A 25,882-nucleotide genomic window follows, 5' to 3' on the forward strand; every position below is an offset into this window, starting at 1 on the left:
CAACGACAATTTTTCCATGAACACCCACTATTTTGTATAGCACGCAACCAAGTTTAAGTAGCTCCCCCCACTCGATAAATGATTAATCAAAATATTAATTTTTTTAAAATCAAGAATACTCAAAATTTTAGTGCAAAAATTTGCATTTTTATAAAGACGTGTTTTACAAGGTCCATTCAAAAATACATTGTGCTTAGTAAAAATTAACCATTTCATGCCAATATTCAGTGACAACTCAAACAGTATGATTAAAATTTACAAAATAGCTGTACATACAGATGGAAAACACACTATAAGGATTGAATATACAAACATATAAATGTTATATAAACAATTTACAAATGTTTTATACTTGGCAATCATTAAAAAAGGGAAAAAACTGCAATAAAGGAAACAAAACATAAATGCAACTATGTGAGAAACCACAAATGCTGCCAAAGAATCCTGGAAAACAAGGACTTCACATGAGCAGAGACCCGAATACTTGAAAATATGTGCACATTTTTAAAAAAAATATACTGCCTAAAATATAATTTCAGTTATGAATATAGGCATTAAACACTTGTCAGAATTACATATATACTCTCAAGTCAACTTTTTTCCCCATGTTTTTTGTACACCTGTAATATTATCTTATTAGAACTATATTCAATAGCAAGGTATAATTATTAGGCTTTCCCTTATTAATAAGTTCCCTAATCACAATTTCTAATCCTGTAGATATTAAGATCTAACAGAGAATACATATGCTTTACACCCATACAAACCTGTGTGAAGTATTGAGATCTGCATGCATAAAACACAAGTCTTTAGACAATTATATACATTAGCACTAATTACACCTGCTGGTTTATATTCTGCTGAATTATTTGGACCCTGGATTTATATCAATCAATTAGCATTGTATAAAAGCGATTTTAAAAATGTGGCATAAAAATCTCAACATTTTAGTTGTTTTTTGCAACAACATTTTCCCCCTCCAAGTTTTAACTCTGAAAATTGACCTTTCCATATAAGGTTTAATATGAGAAAGTGTGTGGATACAAAAAAGTTTATAATACTGAATGTAACAGCAAGCGAAATTTTAAACTTAAGGTTCTGCAGAATATAAGAGTAGCCTATTTCAAAGTTAATGCCTGTACTACATTGTAGCTGTTGAAGATACGGAAATCTGTAAATGATCTCATTAATACTGAACCTGACCATCTGAGCTTTGTTTGCAATGACATTCAAAAACACAAATTTGACAAATCAAAATCTGATACTTGTTGTAGTATATGTAAGCACATTTCACAATGAGAATTTGGGAGTACTTTGTTCAAAAGGTATAGAAACTTTCCATCAACGACAACGCCAATGGGTAGAAGCCACTCAACACCTGCTGACTGAAGGTAATATTAAAATGTCCTTCGTTCTGAATATTTTAGCTCTTGAAAGAATGTTTATCAATAGCATTCATATAAATATTCATTTAAAAATTATGTATATTAAATAAAAATTATTTATGTCCGAAGCACTTTGAACACATGACACTGAAGAAAAGTATAGTCAGTAGGAAATCTAGGTAGCGTAACTAGCCAGAACATGTAATACTCATAAAATAATGATATCATTCAGTAGCAGGGAAGGAACAGAAATGTCTAGTAGGACTGCAGAGTATTGGAATAACTGCAAGGAAAATTATACTGACAAAACAGCCATGCCTGGAAAAGATGTTGGTACAGATGTCGCAGAAATCTCTTAAAATAAATCAGGCAACGTACCAGTGAAAGACATCTCACAATAGTGCAAATTTAGCTGCAAACCAACAAGGCACTATTTTCATGGAAAAGTATTGTGTTAAGTAATTAGTCAAATGTGCATTTTGCACCAAGTGTCTGCATGCAACAAATTTCGTGTCTTTTGCCAATGGGACATTTGGAATATACAAATTATTAAATTATTTTAATCTGCTGGCGTAAGGCTTGGAATGAAATTACAAATCAAATCTTATTTGCAGTTTAGTGGGAACATTACCATTACCTTTTGTTAAAAAAGGCAGCTATACATCTAGTTCTGAAGAATCCTATTTATTAATGGAGTCCACAATATCATAAAATTTGCTTAAAATCTAGTATACATTTTTGTTGTTGCCAACTCATCATTCATTAATGGGTGAGTTACAGAGTATGCAACTTTTATCATTCATTTGGTGAGCTTGCTTCAGAATAATGGAACGTAGTCCTATTAGCAGGGCAGCAAGCTCAAATTCATGTTGCCATCAATACTCTTAGCTAAATGGCAGAAACTGTAATGACATGACAACCATGTACTCTGTACTTTTGCTATAAAGACAAAGTTTGATTTGGTCAGCCGAATATGTAATTACTGTTTGAAAAAAGCGGCAAAATTTCCTTGATGTATCTCAGTCATAATTAATTTTCTTTAAAAATTAGCTTCATCCCCTATTGGAAAATTCATTGTTTGGTATATTGTATAAGTTGTGACAATTATGACTAAACCTTCTAAAAGGGACTGTGACTGGAGAATGAGAATCACAAGCTCATGAATGATTGGTTACTGCAACTGCTGTAAACTCCTTTGACCACATGAGATTGTCAATTAATAAATTTTAGTCTGTTACACTCCTCTCCCATCATGCACCTGAATTGTATAATCGAAGAAAAAATAGACATCGATAAAATAGAAGTGGCATACAAATACTGGTTGCTCCTACACTGTCACTCAATCAAGATGTCATTGTAGTCTAAAATAAAAAATGCAAAGGGAAAAGCAAATCCTTTGATTCTACTTAAGATCTGAACTTAACTCCTTGATAAAAATCATAAAAGATGATTTTGATAATTTCTATAACAACTTATGCACAATGTAGGATGAATTACAAATTTGAATAAGGTTCAATTTTCAAGGCCAGATCTAAACCAGGAATTTGCATAAACCTATACTTTTTCTTTTGGCCACTTATTTCTGTTTCAAAAAAAAAGCAAAAACTTTTGTTTGAGGGATCACTGCAGAAGGGAAAGGTCAACATTTTAAAAAAAGGCACAAAATAAGGCACGGGCAAAAGATCTAGGTGTCAGATGCTGGAAGTGCAAAATTACATGAAAATAACATGTCTTCTAACATAAGCGAACACAACCTATAATAAAGTAAATATAAGCACAATCATAATCCAGCAAAAGTACAATTTTGAGGTGTTGCAATTTTTTTTCTGTCAGACAAGGCACGATCCAAGGATCATGACTTACTTTTCTGCCGGAGGGGCTTGAGTTCCCACAGAAAATTATGTGAGATTAACAATGAAGATGGCATTCTCCTGCTTTAATGAAATGCCCAATTTTCACCAAATATATATATATAGACGGGTCATTTAAAGAGCATGTTTGTAAGAACACATGATATTCAGCATACCCATTACCTTAAAAAACAATCACACAGTCCTAAACCCTTTGTAGAAACCTAAGACTGCTTCCTCGGCAACTTCATAAGGAACTCCTGATGAGGCAGTGGCAAACTAATCTATAGGGAAGAGCAAAATTTCACATTTTATGCTCTAGATAATAGAGCAATAATTAAAAAACTAATGGTAACCCTTGTTTTGTTTCTGGTACATGGCCAGCTACCATTGCTCACAGCCACCATCAGTGAAACTTCTGGATAATCAAGGGGCATGAGTGTACAACTCCTGTATCAATATATCCTCCAGAGGAAACGTAGCATATACTACTACATCAACACATAATCAAGTAAAATTATTTGAAAGTGGGAAGAAACAGAACTGGTTCAGTATTGTTATCATGGTGATAATGAAGAATACAAAAGTCATGAAGTGTATAAATCAACTTAAAACAAAACCACAAAGATAAAAAATAACTTGTCTGCTAGAAGATCTAGATGCTGCAAAATTGATTCCAGCTATACTTTTGCAGTTTATATAATTTGAGTCAAGTGCATTTGAACGTTTATTCTCGATACAATATATACCTAGTTCACTACTTACCACAATACACAGTAAACTAAATCAAATATCCCTACAGTTCAATTTATCCATTTCAAGCCATATGATTTGATTGAAGCAAAGTCCCCACATTATCCAAAAGAATGAAAATGATATAATCTCAATTGCATATATTTCAAAGTAACAGGTCCAACACTACATCTTACATTGATAAACCATTTGAACCTTGCATTTCAGTTAATTCCAGGTTACAATTTTGTAACAATTTGTAATTTGTTATTCTTGTATATCATTTTCATAAAGTAGTTTGTACAGATTCTATATTACATACCAAAAATAAAATCCTTTTATCAAACTTTGACAAGCTACTAACCACACACAAAACATAATTGCCAGTATATTCGCTGAAATACCACTACTCATATGCCTAAATATAATGCAAATACAACAGTTTGAGGAAGAAAGTGTACAAAATGCCTAAAAAGCATCAGCAGCTTGTGAATACACTGTGCATTAAGTACACAATAACATTGTGCTCTGTGAAATTATGGATATCAGGACAAACTCCAGTTCCAACAATGTACAAATAATGTTATTTGTTATAACTACAAACTGTTTAAACTGTTACAGAATAGTCTGAACACCATATGAATTGTGAACTTTTGTTAATAATCATTACAGGTGCTAGCCATTGTTACAGCCACTAGGTACTGTTTTGCAAAACCTCAAACAATTTAAGATAATTCTGCATATTGCATTACTGTCATGATTAAGATTTTTTAAAATTGCTTCCAACATTACAGCAGTAATGTTTATTAAAGGGACCTGGCTATTCATCGGATATAGAAGTATATTCATTTTAGAATGATTAAATGAAAAATTACTACAGTGCTGTTTCTTTTAAATCATTTAGATTTGGCATTCTGGAACGTGCTGTTCTGGTTAAATGTAGAGAATGACCATTTTGACTTGATTTGGAAATCAATTGGTCAGGGTTCATAGTTCCATCGATTCCAGTCCGGCCACTTGGCAGCACATGCCAAATAGGTTCCATTTGCCCAGGAAGTTGAAAAGTTGATCTAGGTTTTGACTGGGAATCTTGTCGTATATTGCTGTTAGGAGTCTGCCCCGCAGCATGGATGCGACCCTCAATGTGAGATGACTTGACTGGCTGGTTTGGCAAAGGTTGAAACCGTACTTCTGAGGGAGTAGAGTGACTGAATGAAGTAGGTAATTGCAAAAATTTGCGCAGTGATTTCAAAGGGTGTTTCTGTAGAATATTTAAAAATACTTTAGTCAAATATCAGTTAAACCAATAAGACAGCAAGTTTTATTTGGTTTGAAGAATGCAAGAAATATTTACATCAAATTTGTGCGACAAAATATAAAATATTTAAAAATAAAATTTACTTTCGTCAAGAATATAGAGTTTCCCTATATAACAGTGATTGCACTTCAAAAGTTCATTACTGGCTGTGAAGCTCTCTGGATGTTGAGGGTGTGAAAGATATTTACTTTCATAGTAAACAGAAAATATTTCCATTTTACAGGTGACAGTAATGTACAGTTTTCTGAAATCTGTGAAGAATAACTATGTGCTGAAGAGATAAACTCTGGTGCAAAATTCAAAAGGAACAATATGTAACATAAGGGTGACATTAATATGCAAACACTTATTCAATTTAATGTTTTAGAAAAATGTAAGCTGATGAGATCTTTGTTGCTGCAATCAGAAACCAAATTTTTTTTGTTTAAAAGAAACAACATAGCTATTGACTAAAATAGCACCATTAATTTAGCAAATGCTAGCATTTATTTTGTATACTGCACATACTGAAGTGATTTAAGAGAGACAAATTAATTACCTAATAAGATCATTCGTAATAAACTAAACTAATTCAAGGGTAAGGATACTTCCAAATAAAGAAAGCATATTGCAACAGGATAAAGGAATGTGCCTAAGTAAAAAATATACTGCAGATAACACAGGAGGCAATGAGAAACTTATTAACTGAACAGGATTTTAATAAAAATAAGCAAAACTAGAAGCTGCTTGATGAAAAGTGTTAAAATACAAACAAAAATGAGCAAATCATAGAAAGTAAAGGAAAAGAAAGGTTAGAGCTAAAATGTATATGAAGAAAGGCTAACTTATAGCATAAAATGAAAACAATAAAGTGCTTGTAAACACTTAAAAGTAAATTATTAGTTAAAGTAGTATTAAGTTTATTTGAGAGAGAAAAAAAATGTCTCACAAAGATGTTCGTAGGACGGATGTAGAATGAATACTATGGGCCTAAACTCTCATCCATGGACTCCATCTACACTTCTCGCAGCCATGGAAAGGCAGTCAACATCACCAAAGGCCCCTCCTACTCCAGTTATATATTCTTCAAACTTCTTCCATCAGACAGAAGATACAGATGTTTAATCAAGATACTGAAGCTTAAACACGTGTACCAACAGGTTCAAGAATAGCTTCTTCCCCACTGTTGTCAGGTTACTGACTGGACCTTTCAAATTTCAAATCTAATGTTGATCTCGCCTTTATGCACCCCATGCAGCCGTAATCTTTTGTGCCTCACTCTGTTTAAATACCCTATGATTGTGTATGTCTGTGTATGTTATGATCTGCCTGTACTGCAAGCAAAACAAATCTTTTCACTGTACCTAGGTACATGTGACAACAATAAATCAGATCAAATCAGGAAGCAAACCGAAGCATTGATAGCAGCGCAGCGGCTACAGACTGGTAAGGCATGTAATGTTGTTCTCCTGAGGTCTATGCATACATTTTTTAATACACATTATATATTTATTCACATTTATAAATGTATATTCAAAATAATCCAATGGACTATATATTTTTAAAATTTGAAATAGAGCTGAAAAAAATGCAGAAGAGTAGCTATTAGAAAATAGGTCTAAATCTTTAGAACTTGCAACTGAATATAGTTTGATTAGAATAAATGATTGCAGAACTTAAAAGTACATTTGTAAATATAATACCTGAGGCTGAACGTCTGCCATCTTGTCAATGGGCCAGTCTCTCTCTCTATTTTGGCTGGTATGTAATGCCTTTTGCAATGCCAGACGATCATGGCCATCACTACTAGGCATCTAAGATCAGGAGATGCACATTAGCAAAGTAAATTGAAACAAAAATAACTTATTGCACTTGGATTTCAGCTTTGGTAAGGACATGCATTCTTTAGTTTTTAAGCTTGATAACAATCTGCAAACTGTAGTTGAGTCTAGGTAATACAGCAGATATAGATAGATGGTGGTCAAGATAAGATGCCAAAATAAGCAATTAAATAGCTTTGCCCTAAAAGTTGCCTTAATCTAGATGGTGCTCATCAGAAGAGGTAGTATACAATTAAAAAAACGAACAGTAGTAAAGTCAAAGTTGTACAACATGGAAAAAGACTCCATGCCAACCAGATATTCTATTTTAATCTAGTCCCACTTGCCAGCATTCGACCCATATCTGTTGAAACCTTTCCTATTTATATATCCATCCAGATGCCTTTTAAATGTTGTTAATGTACCAGCCTCCACCACTTCCTCTGGCAGCTCAAGCATCACTCTCTGTATGAAAAAGTTTCCCCTTATGTCCCTTTAAAATCTTGCCTCTTTCACCTTAAACCTCTGTTATGTTGTTTTGGACTCCCCACCTAGAGAAAAGACCTGGGCTATTCACCCGATCAATGCCACCCCCATTATTTTATAAACCTTGATAAGGTCACCCCTAAGCCTCCAACGCTCCAGGGAAAAATAGTCCCACCTTATTCAGTCTCTCCCTTTAGCTCAAACCCTCCAACCTTGGCAACATCCTTGTAAATCTTTTCTGAACCCTTTCGAGTTTCACAATATCCTTCCTATAGCAGGGAGAGCAGAACTGAATGCAGTATTCCAAAACTGGCCTATCCAATGTCCTTTACAGCCGAAACATGACCTCCCAACTCCTAAACTCAACGTACTGACCAATAAAGGCAAGCAAAGCAAACCCCTTCTTCACTATCCTATCTGGGAACGGTGGCTCGGTGGTTAGTATTGCTGACTCACAGCATCAGGGACCAGAGCTCGATTCCAGCCTCAGGCGACTGTGTGGAGTTTGCTCATTCTCGGTGTCTGCGTGGATTTCCTCTGGGTGCTCCGGTTTCTCATGCTTCCTCCCACAGTACAAAGATGTGTAAATTAGGTGAACTGGCTATGCCAAATTGCCCATAGTGTTCAGGGATGTGTAGGTTAGGTGCATTGGTCAGGGGTAATTATAGGATAATAGGGTAAGGGAATGGGTCGGAGTGGATTACTCTTCAGAGGGTTGGTGTAGACTCGTTGGGCCGAAGGGCCTGTTTCCACACTACAGGGATTCTATGATATCCACAACTCCCCTTTCAAGGAACTATGAACCTACACTCCACGGTCTCTATTTTCAGTGACACATCCCAAGATCTTACTACAAACCGTAAGAGTCCTGCCCTGATTTCCCTTTGCAAAATGCAACACCTCACATTTAGAACATAGAACATTACAGTGCAGTACACACCCTTTAGCCCTCGATGTTGCACTGATCTGTGAAATTAATCTGATGTCCATCTAATGTACACCGTTCCATTATTATCCATATGTATATGCAATACCCATTTAAGTGCCCTTAACGTGAGCAAGTCTACTACTGTTACAGGCAGGCCATTCCATGCCCCTACTACTCTGAGTAAAGAAACTACCCCCGATATCTGTCCTAAATCTATCACCCCTCAATCTAAAGCTATGTCCCCTCATGTTAGCCTTCACCATCCAAGGAAAATGGCTCTCACTGTCCACCCTATTTAACCACCCGATTATCTCATATCTCTCGATTAAGTCACCTCTCAACTTTCTTCTCTCCAACAAAAACGCCCTCAGTTTCCTCAGCCTTTCCTCGTAAGACCTTCTTTCCATACCAGGCAACATCCTAGTAAGTCTTCTCTGAACTCTTTCCAAAGCTTCCACATCCATCTTATAATGCAATCACCATAACTGTATGCAATATTCCAGTTGTGGCCTTACCAGTGTCTTGTACAGCTGAAGCATGACCTCGTTGCTCTGAAACTCAATCCCCCTACCAATAAACGCCAACACCATATGCCTGCTTAACAATCCTGAATTTATCTCAACCTCATATGCCACTCCTTCGCCTACTGGCCCATCTGATCAAGGTCCCATTGTACTCTGAGGTAGCCTCCTTTGCTGTCTACTACTCCACCGATTTTGGTGTCGTCTGCAAACTTACTAACCATACCTTCTATTTCACATCCGAATCATTTATATAAATAATTAAAGTCAGTGGAGCCAGCACCAATCCTTGTGGCACACTGCTGGTCACAGATCTCCAGTCTGTTAAGCAACCCTTCCCCATCACCCTCTGTCTCTTCCTTAAAGCCAGTTCTGTATCCAAATGGCTACTTCCCCTTGTATTCCATGTGACCTAACCTTGCTAACCAGTCTACCATGGAGAACCTTATAGAATGCCTAACTGAAATCCATATAGATCACATCTGCCACTCTGCCCTCATCAATCTTCTGCGTTACTTCTTCAAAAAACTCAATCATGTTAGTGAGCTACAATTTCCCATGCACAAGCCATGTTGACTGTCGCTAATTAGTCATTGTTTTTCCAAATAACCGTAAATGATGTCTCTCAAAATACCCTGCAACAACTTGCCCACCACAGTCAGGCTTACCGGTCTATAGTTCCTTGGTTTTTCCTAACCACTTTTCTTAAATAGTGGCAAGATGCTAGCCAATCTCCAATCTTCTGGCTATCTTCTGTGACTATCGATAATACAATTATCTCAACAAGAGGCCCAGCAATCACTTCCCTTACTTCCCACAGAGTTCTAGGGTACACCTGGTCAGGTCCCAGGGATTTATCCACCTTTAAGCGTTTTCAGCTATCCAGCACTTGCTCCTCTGTTATAATGGCTTTTTTCATGATGTCACCATTTATTTACCAGAGTTCATATCTTCCATATCCTTCTCCACAGTAAACACTGATGCAAAATACTTGTTTAGTACTCTCCCATCTCCTGCGGTTCCACACATAGGTGACCTTACTGATCTTCAATGAGGCCTCTTCTCTCCCTAGGTATTCTTTTGTCATTTGTATTTATTGTATTTGTAGAATCCCTTTCGATTCTCCCTAACCCTATTTGCCATATGTAACTCATGTCCCCGTTTTGCCCTCCCGATTTCCCTCTTATGTATACACCTACTGCTTTTATACCTTCCTAGGGGTTCACTTGATCCCTGCTATCAATACCTGACATATGTTTCCTTCTTTATCTTGACTAAAACCTCAATTTCTCTTGTCATCCAGCATTCACCATACCTACTAGCCTTGTCCTTTACCCTTACAGAAACATACTGTCTCTGGACTCTTATCTCATTTTTGAAGGGATGATCACCATCTTGGGGTACACCAGTACTGTACCCCAGTGTTATATAGGGACATACCTGTCCCCACCAGTACTGTACCCCAGTGTTATACACTAACAGACCTGTCCCCACCAGGACTGTACCCCAGTGCAGCCGTCCCTTTGCCTGAGAACATTCGCCCTCCTGTCAACTTTTGAAAGTTCTTGCCTAATACCATCAAAATTGGCCTTTCTCCAATTTAGAACTTCAACTTTTAGATCCCATCTATCCTTTCTATCACTATTTTAAAACATTCCTCCCCTAATGACACCTCAGTCACTTGCCCTGCCTTATTTCCCTAGAGAAGATCAAGCTTTGCTCCTTCTCTAGTAGGTACATCCACATACTGAATCAGAACATTTTCTTGTAAATACTTAAATTCCTCTCCACCCAAGCCCTTAATACTATGATAGTCCCAGTCTATGTTTGGAAAGTTGAAATCCCCTACCATTACCAACCTATTATTTTTACAGATAACTGAGATCCTCCTTGAAAATTTGCTTCTCAATTTCCTGCTGACTATTGGGGTCCAAGTACAATCCCAAGATGGTGATCATCCCTTTTTTTTATTTCTCATTTCCATCCAGATAACTTCCCTGGACATAATCCCAGGTATATCCTCTCTAAATATAGTCATAATGTTATCCCTAATCAAAAATGCCATCCCCAGTCCTTTCTCACCCTCTTTTCTATCCTTCCTGTAGCATTTATAACCCTGGAACATGAAGCTGCCAGACCTGTCCATCCCTGAGCCACTTTTCTACAATCACCATGATTCCCCAGTCCAATGTTCCCAATCATGCCCTGAGTTCATCTAACTTTCCTGTTAGGCCTCTTGCATTTCAAAAACTTTTATGAGAGACTTTTTGAAAATTATCTATTTGCAATAATCACTTATACTATGAAATAAAATGCTATAACAGTGGGAGCAATATTTTTGCAAGGGGATACACACTGAAATGCAATTTGTTGCTGCGAGTATGTGATTAGAATATTGGAAAGTTGCATCCTATTTTGCTACAATTTTGGAGCCAATTAAACTATTGAATCAAAAACAGAAACTTCTGTAAAATCTCAGCAGGTCTGGCAGCATCTGTGGAGAGAAATCAGAGTAACGTTTCAGGTCAGTGACCCTTCTTCAGAATTGCTGGAAATGCTGTGATTTTCCAGCAATTTCGGTTTTTATTTCAGATTTCCAGCATCCGCAGTTCTTCTGGGTATTTTTTTTAAGAAACTATGTAATCAACTTGTACTTCAACACAAACAATGCAAAAATTTTGTCCCAACTCCATTATCATATTAGATCCAAAACTGAAGATACAAATCCCAACAACCTGACAGACTTATCTGCCACAATAGGCTGAATGTCAATGTAGCATAAAATGCAAATGCACAAAACCCACTCACTTGCACCAAGTTGAATAGAACTTTTTGGGAAAGAACAAATAACTCTTAAATGGGGTAAAGATCAACAGCAACACAAATCTGCGACTATGGAATCATACAATAGGTACAGCACAGAACGAAGCCTGTTGTAACAAAGGAAACAAAGTGCAACCCACTTGCAGCCTCCCTCCCGTAAACTTGACTTGCTTCAATTAAAACATCAATTACCTTTGAAAGCCACCTGCCTCGTGTACATTTTCAGCTAGTGTATTCCAGATCTTAACCACCTATTGCATAACAAACTTTTTCCTCATGTCTTCCTGTTGGTTCTTTTGCAGACTATCTTAATTCAGCACTCTCTAGTTCTCATTCCTTTCAAAGGTCACAAAATAATCTACTCTGTCCAGTTCCCCTAGGATTTTGAACTATAAATCTCTCTTAATCTTCTCTTTTCCAAGGAGAACAGTTCCAGCTTTTCCAATCTATTCACATAACTGAAATTTCTCAAATCTGTAACCATTCTTTCCCATCATATCTGCAAACTATCTAAAGCCTTTTCATTCAAGAGGAAAAGCACTCTAATTCCTCCTCAAATCCTCAAGTACTATCTGGAACATTTTAAAAAAATCTATGTGGTCCAACTAACAACTTAAACTTTCAGAAACCATGATCAGAAATCAATCTGCATGCAAAATATCCATCAGATTTTTCTCTCCTCTAAAAAGCACCATAGCTAGATTATGTGATAATTTAGCACCGAACACATGCTGCTGTGATTTATTGCTGCTTTCCAAATCTGAAACCTTCCGATTTTGAACATGCGGTTAGTTCAATAGCAGTCAGAAAGGAAAGCTCCTTTTTGCCCAGAAACAAAATTGAGAATATTTGTTATATATGATGATCAAAGTTCCTGAATACATTTCCAATATCATATCATTATGAGAGAAAACCCAAGCTTAAACCAATTTCAACCACTCTGATACTCAGTATGTGCATGCTTTAGCTGTTATTTGCATCAAAGCATTATTTCTGTTTGTTAGGAATACAGTATTTTAAAATTACTACCATGGGAAGATTGACTACAGGCAGTTCTCTGGAGGAAGAGATATGTTTTAAATGATTCTTTGCACTAAAAAGAGGAAAGAGGGATTTTCTGATACTTGGATTTTCTCCATCGCAGTTCTCTGTCTGTAATATAAGATACAAGTACACCAAATGCATAGATATTGCAACACCAGCAGCTATATTCTTGGTCTTAATTTCGAATGTACAGTTTTGAGTTCTTTAAATAATCTCCAAGGAGAGTAAATTCGGGGATATGTTTCAAGAAGTATACATTTTGCAATAACAATGTTAGATTACCAATCAATTACATCTCTTCACATTGTTATAAAGAAGCTCACTTATTTCAGAGATAGCAATTTGACAAGTGACCTTCACCAATTCAATGAGTTTTTGAACTTGCCTAAAACCACACCATTTTTTCCTGACTGGCTACGATAATATTGAAACCTCAAATATCAATGACTAGCCCAAGTTACAGTGGATCAATAGGTAATGCTAGTTAAGAGCATACACTTTTCCCTAGCCGCTCAGCTTACAGAAGTGGAAGTCATGCAATGGCATTGTGATTGACAAGTGAGTTGCAGAAAAAGCAGGCAAGTGGTGAGATAAAGTATTACAGATGTGCTCGTGGAGGGAACCAGAGATCAACTAGCAGAGACTCTATGATTGACCAGTTGGTAGTGAACTATTTATTGAAGACCATGGCTCTAGAAGAACAAAGGTTGCATGGATGCATGGTTACACCACTGCCTGCAAGCTTCCCTCTAAGCCATGCACTATTGTGACTTAGAATTATAATGCTATTCCTTCAGTGTTGCTGGTTCAAAACTCTGGAACTCCCTCCTTAACAGTACTGTGGGTCTACATTTACTAAACAAACTGCAGCTGTTCAAGAAAGCAGTTCTTCACCACCTTAACAACAACTAGGGAAGGGCAATGAATTCTGGACCATATCATGTAAACGAACAAACTGAACCAAGTGACGCCATACTCAACAGAGAGGTGAACAGATTGTCTTCTATTGTAATAGGGATGTGTTTTTGTTTTAAGTATTCCTTTTCTATGCTCTTTTCTGTTTGAATTGCAAAGTTCAATTAAAAATGAACTACTGCAAATCTTTTAGGATTAAAAAAGGTCCAGGGAAATGGCTCACAACACGTTCACCCACGTGTCCAACAAAGAGAAAGGTAAGAGGTACAATTACAAATTAGTGACTTAAAATCAAAGATATCAGAACTCATTTGCATGAATTAGAATCTAGTTAATCAATGTCCAGTTGAGTAAAGGCAAAATACTGCAGATGCTCTCCATCTGAAACAAAGAGAGTGCTGGTTAAACTCAGGAGGTCTGGCAGCATCTGTGGATAGCAAAGCAGATTTAAAGTTTTGCGTCTGGTATGATGCTTCTTCAGAAATGGAAAGTGTTGGAAAATTTTATTTTAATAAACTTTTGAGAGAGATATGAGATCTAGTGTAAAAGACAAAGGAGATGTTCATGTTGAAGTAAGAGAAAGAGAGATCTAAAATGAGTGTAAAGTTTCAAAAGGAAGGAATGAGTTTACCATATAAAAAGCAAATTAGACAAAAGCAAGACAAGGCTGTGGGGGTGGGAGGGAGGGAGGGAATGTGAGAAAAATGGATAATGGACCTAAGGCAGTTTCTAAAGGTATTCAATTAAATATTGAGATTTTGAGGCTGCCAAGTGCCTAAGTAGATAATGAGGTGTTGTTTCTTGAGCTTGCATTGTGGTTTGTTGGAATATTGTAACAGAACTAGGTCAGAAATGTTAATATGAGAGCAAGATGGTTTATTGAAATGGCAAGCAATTGAGAGGTTAGGGTTATGCCTATGAACAGACTAAAGCTGTTCTGCTAAGCGGTCACCTAGTCTGTGTTTGGTCTCGCCTATGTAAAGGAGAATGTCCAGTTGAGGTTCTTTTGGTTGATGTGCAGAGAAATCCCTCCCATAAGAGAACAAATACAGTTGAATTCCTGGTAATGGTGCAATTGGCTTACTTCACCAGCAAAACACAGGTTTCTTTCTTGAAATCACAATTTATGGAGACACAGATCAGAAACAGATGTCTAAAGCCTGGGGTTGCTGATGGGTTAGCTTCTCTTGCTACAAGTAGACAGTAAGTAATATAATTAAAGGTGATTTCAAACAAACCAGTTTCTGAGAGTCATTATTACTAAATCAAACAATAATGGATAGTTTCTCCTTTGTTTAGGATGGGCTGCAGTAGACATCTTCTTGATGATTCATTTGTGTCACAATCGCTCAAAATTTCTCAGAGCAATCAACTTGCTCATTCTGTCTTCAACAGCGACCATTTTAAAATTTGCCAAAAGTCCATGTTACAGAATTTAAAACAAGGCAGAAATGTTATTTTTATAAAGACAATTCAGGATCACTCTCATAACAATAGCAAAATACTGTTTGTGGTGGAATTCTGAAACAAATACAGAGAATGCTGGAGAAACTTAATGTCTAACAGCATGTGTAGAGAGAGAAACAGTTAATGTTTCGAATCCGGTATTACTCTAAGACCTGCTGAGTTTCTCCAGCATTCTCAGGATTTCTTTTCAGGATTTCTCCCTCATGCTCTCTGAGCATTGCATTCCCCTAAACATCAGAGAAAATATGATCTATTTTTATTCTGAAAACATATTCAAGGAAAACAAAGAAAGCAGAAATACACATTCATTCTCACTCCCCCAGCTGCAATCTAAAGCTTTACATATGGGTCTGCATCGTGTACCATGGGACTTCACAGTACCCAAAAAACTGTCAGTTTTGCTGTGGTAGACCAAACAGCCTATCTTGTCTGTACACATCTCAATATGCAAATTGGAAATGGAGTCTATCCCGGTCATGGCATTTACTTCCTTGTTAGTAATGTGGTGCCATGTTGTCTTGCCTGGCTTTGGGACCAGAGCATTGGGGAGACCTCAATTTTGTCAGGAACTCAAGGACTAGATTTCCTGCCTGATTCATTCTACCATTTCAGAGATAAGGCAGGTGGGTTTTTAACTAATGGCTCAAAGTTTTCCCACATCCACTTCATAGTCTGCTATTGGGCATATCCCATTAAAAAAAATCTGAGCAGAGTCGCCACACCTTTCCACCACTTGGATCAGTGTTGTTAATTGTGCAGCTAAATACAAGAGTTGAATGCCTACCAGATGGGGAGAAAATGGGGAAACCTTCTGGCCCTCCTTCCCACCTGACCACTCCTAAGTACCCTCAGATGTATCTATCCATGTAGACACTGCTTGACTGGCCTCTGGGTTTAAACCAGTTTTAACTTCGATTCTCTCTGGTACACCCATAGCATTTTGGGATTATCACGTTTCCCAGACTTATTTTGGAGAGTCAGAGGCATTTATTCTAAACTGGTCCCATTTCATTTCTGACTCTTATGCCCTCAAATGCCTGTCCAGCTCCTTGTGCACTATCTAATAACTTAACAAATAACTAAAGTAACTCCTTTACGATACTATACTAAACCTTACCCATTTTTCCTCCAAGGTCGACAAATGGTGTTGATCAGCTAAGCTTTCTGCTCAAACAGGAAGGCTACGGCTTTCTCTCAGTTCTAAATTTCTTGCCTGACTTGGGACCTTTTTGCAACCCCGTTCTGTCCCATAACAGTATTTTTTTAAAAATTTATTTGTAGGATGTGGGCATCACTGGCTGGGCCACTGAAAGATGCTTTCAAACAGCAAATTCAGTTCTGTGACTGATTCAGATTTAACCACTCAGCAAATGATTTGGGTTTTTGTCGTTCTGGCCAAAATCTATGTTTTTGGGCAGATAATGGAGAGTTATTAGTACTAGGTCAAGCAATAATGGATTATGGTGGTCTCCTTTGTTCAGGACTGACTGAGGTACACATCTCATTGATTTGGCTGGAATGTTCAAGCAACACAAATATTGTAATATTCCAATAGGAAGATGGAAGCTTTATTTGTCCTTTCGTAACTGTGGGAAGTACCTGGAAGCAGTCAACCTGCGTTTTAAAATTTTTAAACATGGCAAGAGTCAATTTTTAAAAAGTTATTTAATTGAGATAATTTCATTTCTCAAAGACAATTTAGGATATTTCTCTTTCTGCCCTCTGGGAATTACAGTGTGCGAGGTCTTACATATCATCTAATGGCTATACTCAATGTAGTTGAGTTACATAAGATGAAGATTTCCCCTTCTGGCTGCAGACTTTACTTTGTTCCAGACCAATCTTGAATGAAAGAACCTGCAAGAAAGTTGTATTTTCATACTAGGAGAATGTTTCAGATGAGGAAGGCTAAATCAACTGCCTAATAAGAAAACTTGGAAAATTCACAGTCCAGACATTTCACCACAGGGAAAGCCATATCCACCTTATTAAAAAAATAAACAAAGGTATTTATCTTTGACTAAAAGTTTAGAAAGCGCTGAAAACAGTTCAGTGTAATAACCTCACACCTAGCATTATTGATCTAAAATTGAGCTCACATTTGAATTTGTTTTCAATCTAACAAAATACGTTGACTACATTTTAATAATAGAAGTTCTTCTTTCTCACTTGAAACAATTCCAGGGAAATGCATAAACCTGACAATTACACTACGGACCCTTAAGGCATTAGATTTGGAGTTGTTCCATACAAAATCTACACTAGAAAAATAATGCTAAATGATAAAACGATAGCTACTGCACCCTCCCGATCCATTATAAATGCTCTTAGACAGCAATAAAAACTTACAGTTTGTGATTTCTTCTTTTTCTTTTTTATTGCTCTGAAGAAACCCTTGCCCTTTTCCTTAGTTTGTTCAGGGGGATTTATGTTAAGATTCTCTGTACTTTTCCTGAAATTGAAAACAATACGTTCATCTCTACAGTTATAAGTAACTTAATGACATGTGTATAAATTGGACAAATGTCCAGACATTGTTAGTTTTGGAGATGCTAGACTGACAGCAAATTTTAAGAATTAACTAGAATGAAATTGGTCTTCACTAGCAGTACAAAATGGGCTCATAATAAATCAGCAGCTTATTTTTCATTGTACATTATTTTCTTGCATAGAATGATAGTTCACAGATTTTTGTGAACAAGAGGTATGGTGGCTCAGTGGTTAGCACTGCTGCCACACAGCTCCTGGGATTCCAGACTTGTGAGTGTTTGCATGTTCTCCCTGTATGTGTGGGTTCCCCCAGGGGTTCCAGTTTCCTTCCACATTTCAAATATATGCAGAGTAGGTGGAGTGGCCACATTTTATTGTCCATAGTGGCCAGGCACACGCAGGCTTGCGTTTTCAAATAAACCAGTTGGACTATAGCCTAGTGTTGTGAGATTTTTGACTTTGTCCACCCCAATCCAACACTGACACCTCCACACGATAGAGAGATTAGCTGTGATAAGTATGGGGATAGGGTAGGATGGGGATGGGATGCTCTTTGGAGGGTTGGTGTAGACTTGATGACCGAATGGCCTCTTTCCACAACAGGGATCCTATGATTCCAACTTTCACAAACCCCCTTCCTGATATCGCAGCTGCTTTTGCTTATTGTGAAATTACTAATCTTGGTAAGCATTTAGAAATACACAAAAGAAAGAAACAAGGAAAAGGGGCCAAAGAGGCAACTTTTTCACACAGAGGATGGTGCGCGTACTGTTGATTCCCTCGAACTCCGCACCCCCTCCTAACCTGCAATCTTCTTCCTGACCACTCCGCCCCCACCTCACTCCGGCCTATCACCCTCACCTTGACCTCCTTCCACCTATCACATCTCCATCGCCCCTCCCCCAAGTCCCTCCTCCCTACCTTTTATCTTAGCCTGCTGGACACACTTTCCTCATTCCTGATGAAGGGCTTATGCCCGAAACGTCGAATTTCCTGTTCCTTGGATGTTGCCTTACCTGCTGCGCTTTTCCAGCAACACATTTTCAGCTCTGATCTCCAGCATCTGCAGACCTCACTTTCTCCTTAGAGGGATATGGGCCAAGTGTTGGCAAATGGGACTAGATTAGGTTAGGATATCTGGTCAGCATGGACAAGTTGGACCGAAGGGTCTATTTCCGTGCTGTACATCTCTACAAGTCTATGACTTGGCTGCCAACTTGCTATGAACCCATTTTGTGCTGCTGCCATTGTGTGTTTTACCCAAAAGCTTTTCTCCTCTGAATAATCAAATTGCTTTGTTTGTATTTCCACAATAAAAAAACCATGAGATGCTAGATTTAGATTAATTCTTATTTTACAACTAGTCATATTAGTTCAGTGCACTAACCCTATGATCTTTTCTTGCATCCTTCCTGATATTAACATTAATGAGAGAGTGGAAGTTTGATAAGGAAAATCAGTATACCATGAAATGGCTTATAATACAGGGATCTTGTGACTTTCAAAACCAAAAGAGAATCTGACACAAATGGCAAATTCACTTCTATTGCGAAATTAGCAACTGACCTTGTGCTAAGTTCAAATGGACAAAGCTCATATGCTAAATGGATTCACCCTGATTATCTGCTTAACTTTGATAGAAAATCTGCAGAACCCTAGGAAAATACTGTACCGTAAATGGCACTATATGATTACTGAAGAATTTCCAGGAAATGTTCTCCTGCAATTATGACAACCAATTGAAAAAGACTGAAGGGAGTAGAAGTTTTCTGTCTAGACTAGTTACCACTTTCTGCAGTCTGTCAGCTCAAGCCAAACCGACAATCAAAAGTCACTTTATTGTATTAAAAGGAAATATTTTTCTTAAATTCTGCTTCAATTCCACATAGCTGTTCGATTTCAGGAGGAACACACTGAATAAATAAGCAGGCACAGACAGAAGGGACTGAAATTAACAGTCAGGAATCACTTTTTTGTTGAAACAGACTACAGTACTATATCATCCAGCTATAACATTTCACTTCTCGCTTGGACGCTGAAATTGACATTATATCAGAATACTACAGTATAAGTAGCTCTCAATTATCTCCAAATATAACCTTAAACAAAATAGTAAATTAAATGAAAATACTCAGGACAATACAAAGGTTTTCTCTTCCCTTGCCAGTGTGACAGTCTGTCAAATTCTGGTTTTGTGTCTCTGTATAATTACCGCATATACTCGAGTAATAGACGATGTAAAAGTTGATCCCCCGCTTTTGGCTGAAAAATCTGAAGTTCTTCATATATCTCAAGTAAAAATCAACCCTAGTTCTTCACAGATAGCAAATCAACATTTATGAGTTAGTGTGCTGGTCATACCACTCCACTCTGGGTCTTAAAGTCCACCAGCTGTCAATCTCCACTCTGGGTTTTCAGAATTACCATAATTCATTGTGATGTTTTTTCTGTATTTGTTCAGAGATGAACTGGGCTTCTGCTAATGTTACGGGATGAATTTTGAAGGGTATGAATTTCAGTCACTCGAAAGTAGTATCCATGCAATAATCAACACCATAAATTTAACTTTGAAAAGTAGTCAACAATTTGACTATTACTCAAGTATGTCTAGTATAATAAGACTGCCTAATCTCAAAACGAGAATTTATTCTTTGGAATCACTTTCCTAAGCAAATAATATTACAACTTATTTGATAAATGTCTGACTGTTCTACAATAGCAGAACAACCTAAATAGGATGAGGCCACGTAGTCCCTTCTATCCCCATCAGTCGTTTTCAATTGGCTGTCATAATTGCCATTCAAGATGATCAAGCTTTCTCTGATTATGGTCTTAACTCGACTCTCTTGTCTGACCCCATATTGTTCCACCTCTTTTGTAAATTTATTCAATGACCAAACCTCACTGCTCTTTAAGGTTTGAAGATTAATGATTTGAAGATTAATGATTTATTGAGAAAAGAAATTCCTCTTCATCTCAGTCTTAAATGGAAGATACATTGGCAGGGTGAAGTGCCATGGTAATAATGTGGACTAGTAATGCAGAAATCAAGGTTAATATTTTGGGGACAGTCCACCTCGGCAGATGTTGAAATTTGAATTCATTAAAATCTGGAATCAAAAGGTAGCTTTATTATCCACTGTCATTAAAAATAATCCATCTGATCATCAATGTCCTTGACAGAAGGAAAAGTGTTAATGTTATCCAGTCTGGCGCACGCGACTCCAGACTCTCAGCAACATGGTTGACTGAAATGCTGTCTGGGCAATTAAATGTTGGCTTAGCCACTGATGCCCACGTTCAATGACACTGTGATCTATGTTCTATATTCCACCAAAGAAACATCCTCTCTGTACTTATTCTTTCAAAGCCGCTCAGATTACCTCTCATTTTTCTAAACTCCAATGAATACAGGCCCAACTTGCTGAACATTTTCTCATGTGACTCCTTAAATAAGTACACTGCACCCTTGGCATGGTCTAATTAATGATTTGTATAGTTTTGGCAAAATTTCTTGTTCTGGATAGTCATAAATAGCCTGAAAAATGCTCAGATTGTCTCAAAAGTATTTCAAAATTTAGAGCAACAGGCGAAGTTAGCTCTTTCACACTGCTATGCAATAGCAACAAATGGTATTTTCCATTAATAGAATGCTGTTGTTCAATTCGACAGAGTTTCTTGCTATGACATAAATAACTAACACGATGCCTGAATTTCAGTGCTGGTACATAGGCTGTGCTTTCCAATGACCGGCAAATTGTATCAAATAGCACGTCCCTTCAACTGTTCACAATAGACTCTGCACAATCAGCCTGTGCTTGCAAAACACAGATTGTAGTGCTGAACATTAAATTTGATTCCATGATTGAATTTTTGCTGAATCACCCTATGTTTAATATGAATTACACTAACCAATTTAAGATGGTCAGTTGGGCTTGCAATATGGCTCACTAATGCCTACTCAAAGCTACATATTTTCATACACAGGTTCCTCTGTAAGGCGAATGGAACTTATCCATCTATTTTACTTTTTAAAACTAAACAAGAGCATGGAGTACAAAAGTTTCCCTTGTGCATTCTGTGTGTCAGCCAGAATCACCTTGCCAATAAATCAGCACCTTTCCCTGACAAAGCATTAATTATTGCTCCCATTGAAATTTGGTATTCTCGCATCTATTTGGATGAGTTTAAGACAAAAATTAATAGAGCAAGTTTCTTTTCTCAGCATAACTATGTTTTCTATTATGAAGACATTAAACTTAGGATTAACATTAAAATTTAACCTCTTCAATTGTAATGTGCATTTATAAAGTCCTTGTGTGCAGGAAGCTGTTTAATTCTCTTACTAATTCCACACACTTTAACTCATAATTCTGTATCCACTTTGCATCCATTTCTTTACTTAAAATTTTCTTCCTTTCCAGCGGCTGCAGAAATTCAGTCAATATTCCAGAGAGGCACCACATTTACTTTCTGCATGTGTGCTCTGCCTTTAAAGTTCTGGCAATGTACATAGAAACAAGGTGAAAGATAATGTTTACTTACCAAAGATCGAAAGATGTATGTCTTTTGGAGTGTTTTGACTTCGAGTTACTGGTCATTGACACATTAATTGGACCTCTCTCACTGAATGTGCCCTCCAATGAAGAATAGTCTGGTCAAACAATAATATTATTAAATATTGCATTACCATCTTGTCCAGTGATCAATGTCAAGTGACTCATGTGCCCTCTCTTACCTTCATAATAGCTTCGTACTCGTCTATCCCTGGGCATTGTATCAGAAAACACATACTTATTTTCTTTTGTGGATAGACCATCTTCTAAGTGAATGTCATGATATCCTCCAGGCTAAAATGCAAGCATATTAGAGTATAGTTATGTCTTGTAAATATAATAGGCCAGAATCTGATTGTGGTGTCTAGAAGAAATTCAGGCATCATGAATTTTAAAAGCACAAGTATCTTGTAATATTTCAGTTCATTTTAAAAAAAATACTGCTTCTTATTCTAGGTTGCACTAGACTTCAGGAATGAATCATTTAGATTGCATTGACTAGATCACATACCATAATTTGCAGAAATAACGAAAAGTGGAATTTACATATGAAATTCTCTGTCCATTTAAAAGCAGAAATATAATTTGGTACATTAGACTTGCATAGGCTTAAATTGCAGCACGTGTTTACAAATTCAACAATGAAATATCAGAATTAGCCTGTACACACCACAGTACAAAGCAATATTATTATGCACACAATTTTACTTTTGACAGAAAATGATGTTATGTGATCTTTACAGAATGAGTTTCTTGAAAAAAACCCACTATGAAACAAATATTCTGGAATGCTCCAAAAGTTCTAAAACAAATTCACAGAATCATAGAATGCCTAGAGTGTGTAAGCAGGCCATTCGGCCTACTGAGTCCACACCAATCCTCCAAAGAACATTCCAGACAGACCCACTCTGTAACCCTCCATTTTCCATGGCTAATCCACATAGCCTATACCTCCCTTTGACACGATGGGCAATTTAGCATGGCCAATCCATCAAACCTGCACATCTTTGGACTGTGGGAGGAAACTGAACACCTGGAGGGAACTCATGCAGACGCGGGAAGAATGTGTGTAAACTCCACACAGACAGTCGTCTGAGGGTGGAATCAAACTTGGTTCCCTGGCACTGTCAGACAGCAATGCTAACCACTTAGCCATCCTAGGAATTCACTAAGACGTGATTCTGCAGATAAATTTCTAGCTTTAAAGTTACATTTTCTTTGTGTACATAACTATCAACTGTGATCAAAATTCACGCAAAGACTGTTTTTCATCATTGCTCATGCTATCACGGAGATGGAAAAATTGGAAATTAAATTCCCTCAGACGAGATACCCAGACACCATCTTAGTGTTCCTTACCTCGCCACTCCCATGCTCGCAGAAAACAGCTTCCTATCTCCCTCAGTTCTTTTATAATCACAAAAATTCCTCTCACCATCCCAGCACAGCCTTCCATATTACATCAATACCCACTGTTAACGGTTCTGTTGAACATCTTTTCCAATGCCAGATATTCTACCTTTCTGACTGTTTAAATATCATTTAATTTGGTTAACACAAATAATTATGCACATACATGAAGGAACATAACTGGGCCAAATACTGTGCACGTTTTGTTCAACAAAATCACCAAATAAATTTCCAAATCACAATGTAAGTCTCAGCTGCTGTTTATGAATAAAATATATTTCAATCATGTGTGTTGATGATAAATTGCATAATCTCCCATCAGAGATAATGTAAATAAAATACCAAGACAAATATAAAACAGCAAATTTCTCACTCTATTTCTGATGACAAGATGGATGACCTAAGAACATACATCAGCAGTAGCTATTTAGTCCCTTGTGCTTACTCCACCATTCAATTAGTCTGTGGCTGAAATCTGTACCTTCACTTCACTTACACACATTACTTCCACAATCTCAAAATTTTTACCCAACAAATTTTAATTGATCGTAATCTTGCAAATATCAATTGTTCTAGCATCCAAAATGATTTGTGCTAGAGAAATTCAAATAGCTAGTTACTACTACCCTTTGTGTGCACAAATACTAAAAAAAAGCTAAAAATGCTTTACAGAAATGTGATTGAGCAAAATATGGCAGTATGTCAAATATTAGGTCAAATAATCAAAATATTAGGTAATGAGACACACTTGAAGAACATTCCTGAATGAGGCTGAAATATTGAGGAAAGGAATTCCAGACTTTGGGCCATGGTAGCTGAAGACATAGCTGCCATAGGGAAACATCTAAAATTAGGGATTCCCAAGGGGCTAGAATTGGAGGAGTGCATTTATTGTTGAAAGTTATAACTCTGAAAGAAACTAGAGTAATAGGGAGGGCGAGGCCTTGGAGGAATTTGTATGCAAGAATGATCATTTCTGTATTGAAACAATGCTGAACCAGAAGCAAATGTCAGCCAGTGAGCACATGCGTGATAGCTAAACAGAACTAGGCCAGAGTTAGAACATGAACAGCAGAATCAGGTGGCCTCAATTTCATGAAGTGTAGAAAAAGAGTGCGGTGGAGTGTAATGTAGACCTGAAGTCAGGAAGTTTGGTGCAATGCGAGTAATGTGCTCCTTTTTCTACATTTCTTGAGCAACCAGTAGCTGTTGAAACACCACGATGGTGAGTCTGTGGGTTCAGAGCATTCTGAAAAAAAATTGAAGTGTGGTAGAACAAAGACTGAAGACTGGAGGTTGGCAAACATGGTGCCACTGTTTAACAAGGGCGGTAAAGACAAGCCAGGTGAGCCTGACCTCAGTGGTGGGCAAGATGTTGGAGGGAATCCTGAGGGACAGTTGTACATGTATTTGGAAAGACAAGGACTAACTCAGGATAGTCAACATGGCTTTGTGCATGGGAAATCATGTCTCACAAACTTGATTGAGTTTTTTGAAAAAGTAACAAAGATGATTGATGAGGGCAGAGCAGTAGATGGGATCTATATGGACAACAAGGCTCTGCATGGGAGATTGATGAGCAAGGTTAGATCTCATGGAATACAGGGAGAACTAGCCATTTGGACATGTAACTGGCTCATAGGTAGAAGACAGAGGGTGATGGTGGAGGGTTGTTTTTCAGACTGGAAGCCTGTGACCAGTGGAGTGCCACAAGGATCAGTGCTGGGCCCTCTACTTTTTGTCATTTACATAAATGATTTGGATGCGAGCATAAGAGGTACAGTTAGTAAGTTTGCAGATGACACCAAAATTGGAGGTGTAGTGGACAGTGAAGAGGATTACCTCAGATTACAACAGGATCTTGACCAGATGGGTCAATGGGCTGAGAAGTGGCAGATGGAGTTTAATTCAGATAAATGCCAGATGCTGCATTTTGGGAAAGCAAATCTTAGCAGGACTTATATGCTTAATGGGAAGATCCTAGGGAGTGTTGCTGAACAAAGTGACCTTGGAGTGCAGGTTCATAATAGATTCCAACTGTAGGGAATCCAACTAAATTCAACTGATTTTGGGACTTGAAAGTGGAGTCGCAGATAGATAGGATAATGAAGGTGGTGTTTGGTATGCTTTCCTTTATTCGTCAGAGTATTGAGGACAG

At 37.3% G+C, this 25,882-nt stretch overlaps 1 protein-coding gene across 8 annotated transcripts in view; it reads right to left on the bottom strand.

The window, feature by feature from the left end:
- Nucleotides 1-222: 222 nt before the first annotated feature.
- Nucleotides 223-25,882, bottom strand: part of cdkl5 (cyclin dependent kinase like 5) — a 150,055-nt gene continuing 124,395 nt past the window's right edge. For 6 of the 8 annotated variants that reach the window (XM_060833442.1, XM_060833446.1, XM_060833439.1 and 3 more), the window contains 7 exons: nt 22,497-22,608; nt 22,304-22,412; nt 17,618-17,720; nt 17,057-17,125; nt 12,872-12,994; nt 6,968-7,078; nt 223-5,228 (listed from right to left, as the gene is read on the bottom strand). In XM_060833442.1, the coding sequence (XP_060689425.1) occupies nt 4,842-5,228; nt 6,968-7,078; nt 12,872-12,994; nt 17,057-17,125; nt 17,618-17,720; nt 22,304-22,412; nt 22,497-22,608 (1,014 nt within the window). In that variant the 3' untranslated portion in view covers nt 223-4,841. The remainder of the gene's footprint in view (nt 5,229-6,967; nt 7,079-12,871; nt 12,995-17,056; nt 17,126-17,617; nt 17,721-22,303; nt 22,413-22,496; nt 22,609-25,882) is intronic. The other 2 variants (XM_060833443.1, XM_060833445.1) reach the window with 2 other exon arrangements.

The sequence above is a fragment of the Hemiscyllium ocellatum genome, chromosome 12 (assembly GCF_020745735.1).
Source record: "Hemiscyllium ocellatum isolate sHemOce1 chromosome 12, sHemOce1.pat.X.cur, whole genome shotgun sequence".
Classification (NCBI taxonomy): domain Eukaryota; kingdom Metazoa; phylum Chordata; class Chondrichthyes; order Orectolobiformes; family Hemiscylliidae; genus Hemiscyllium; species Hemiscyllium ocellatum.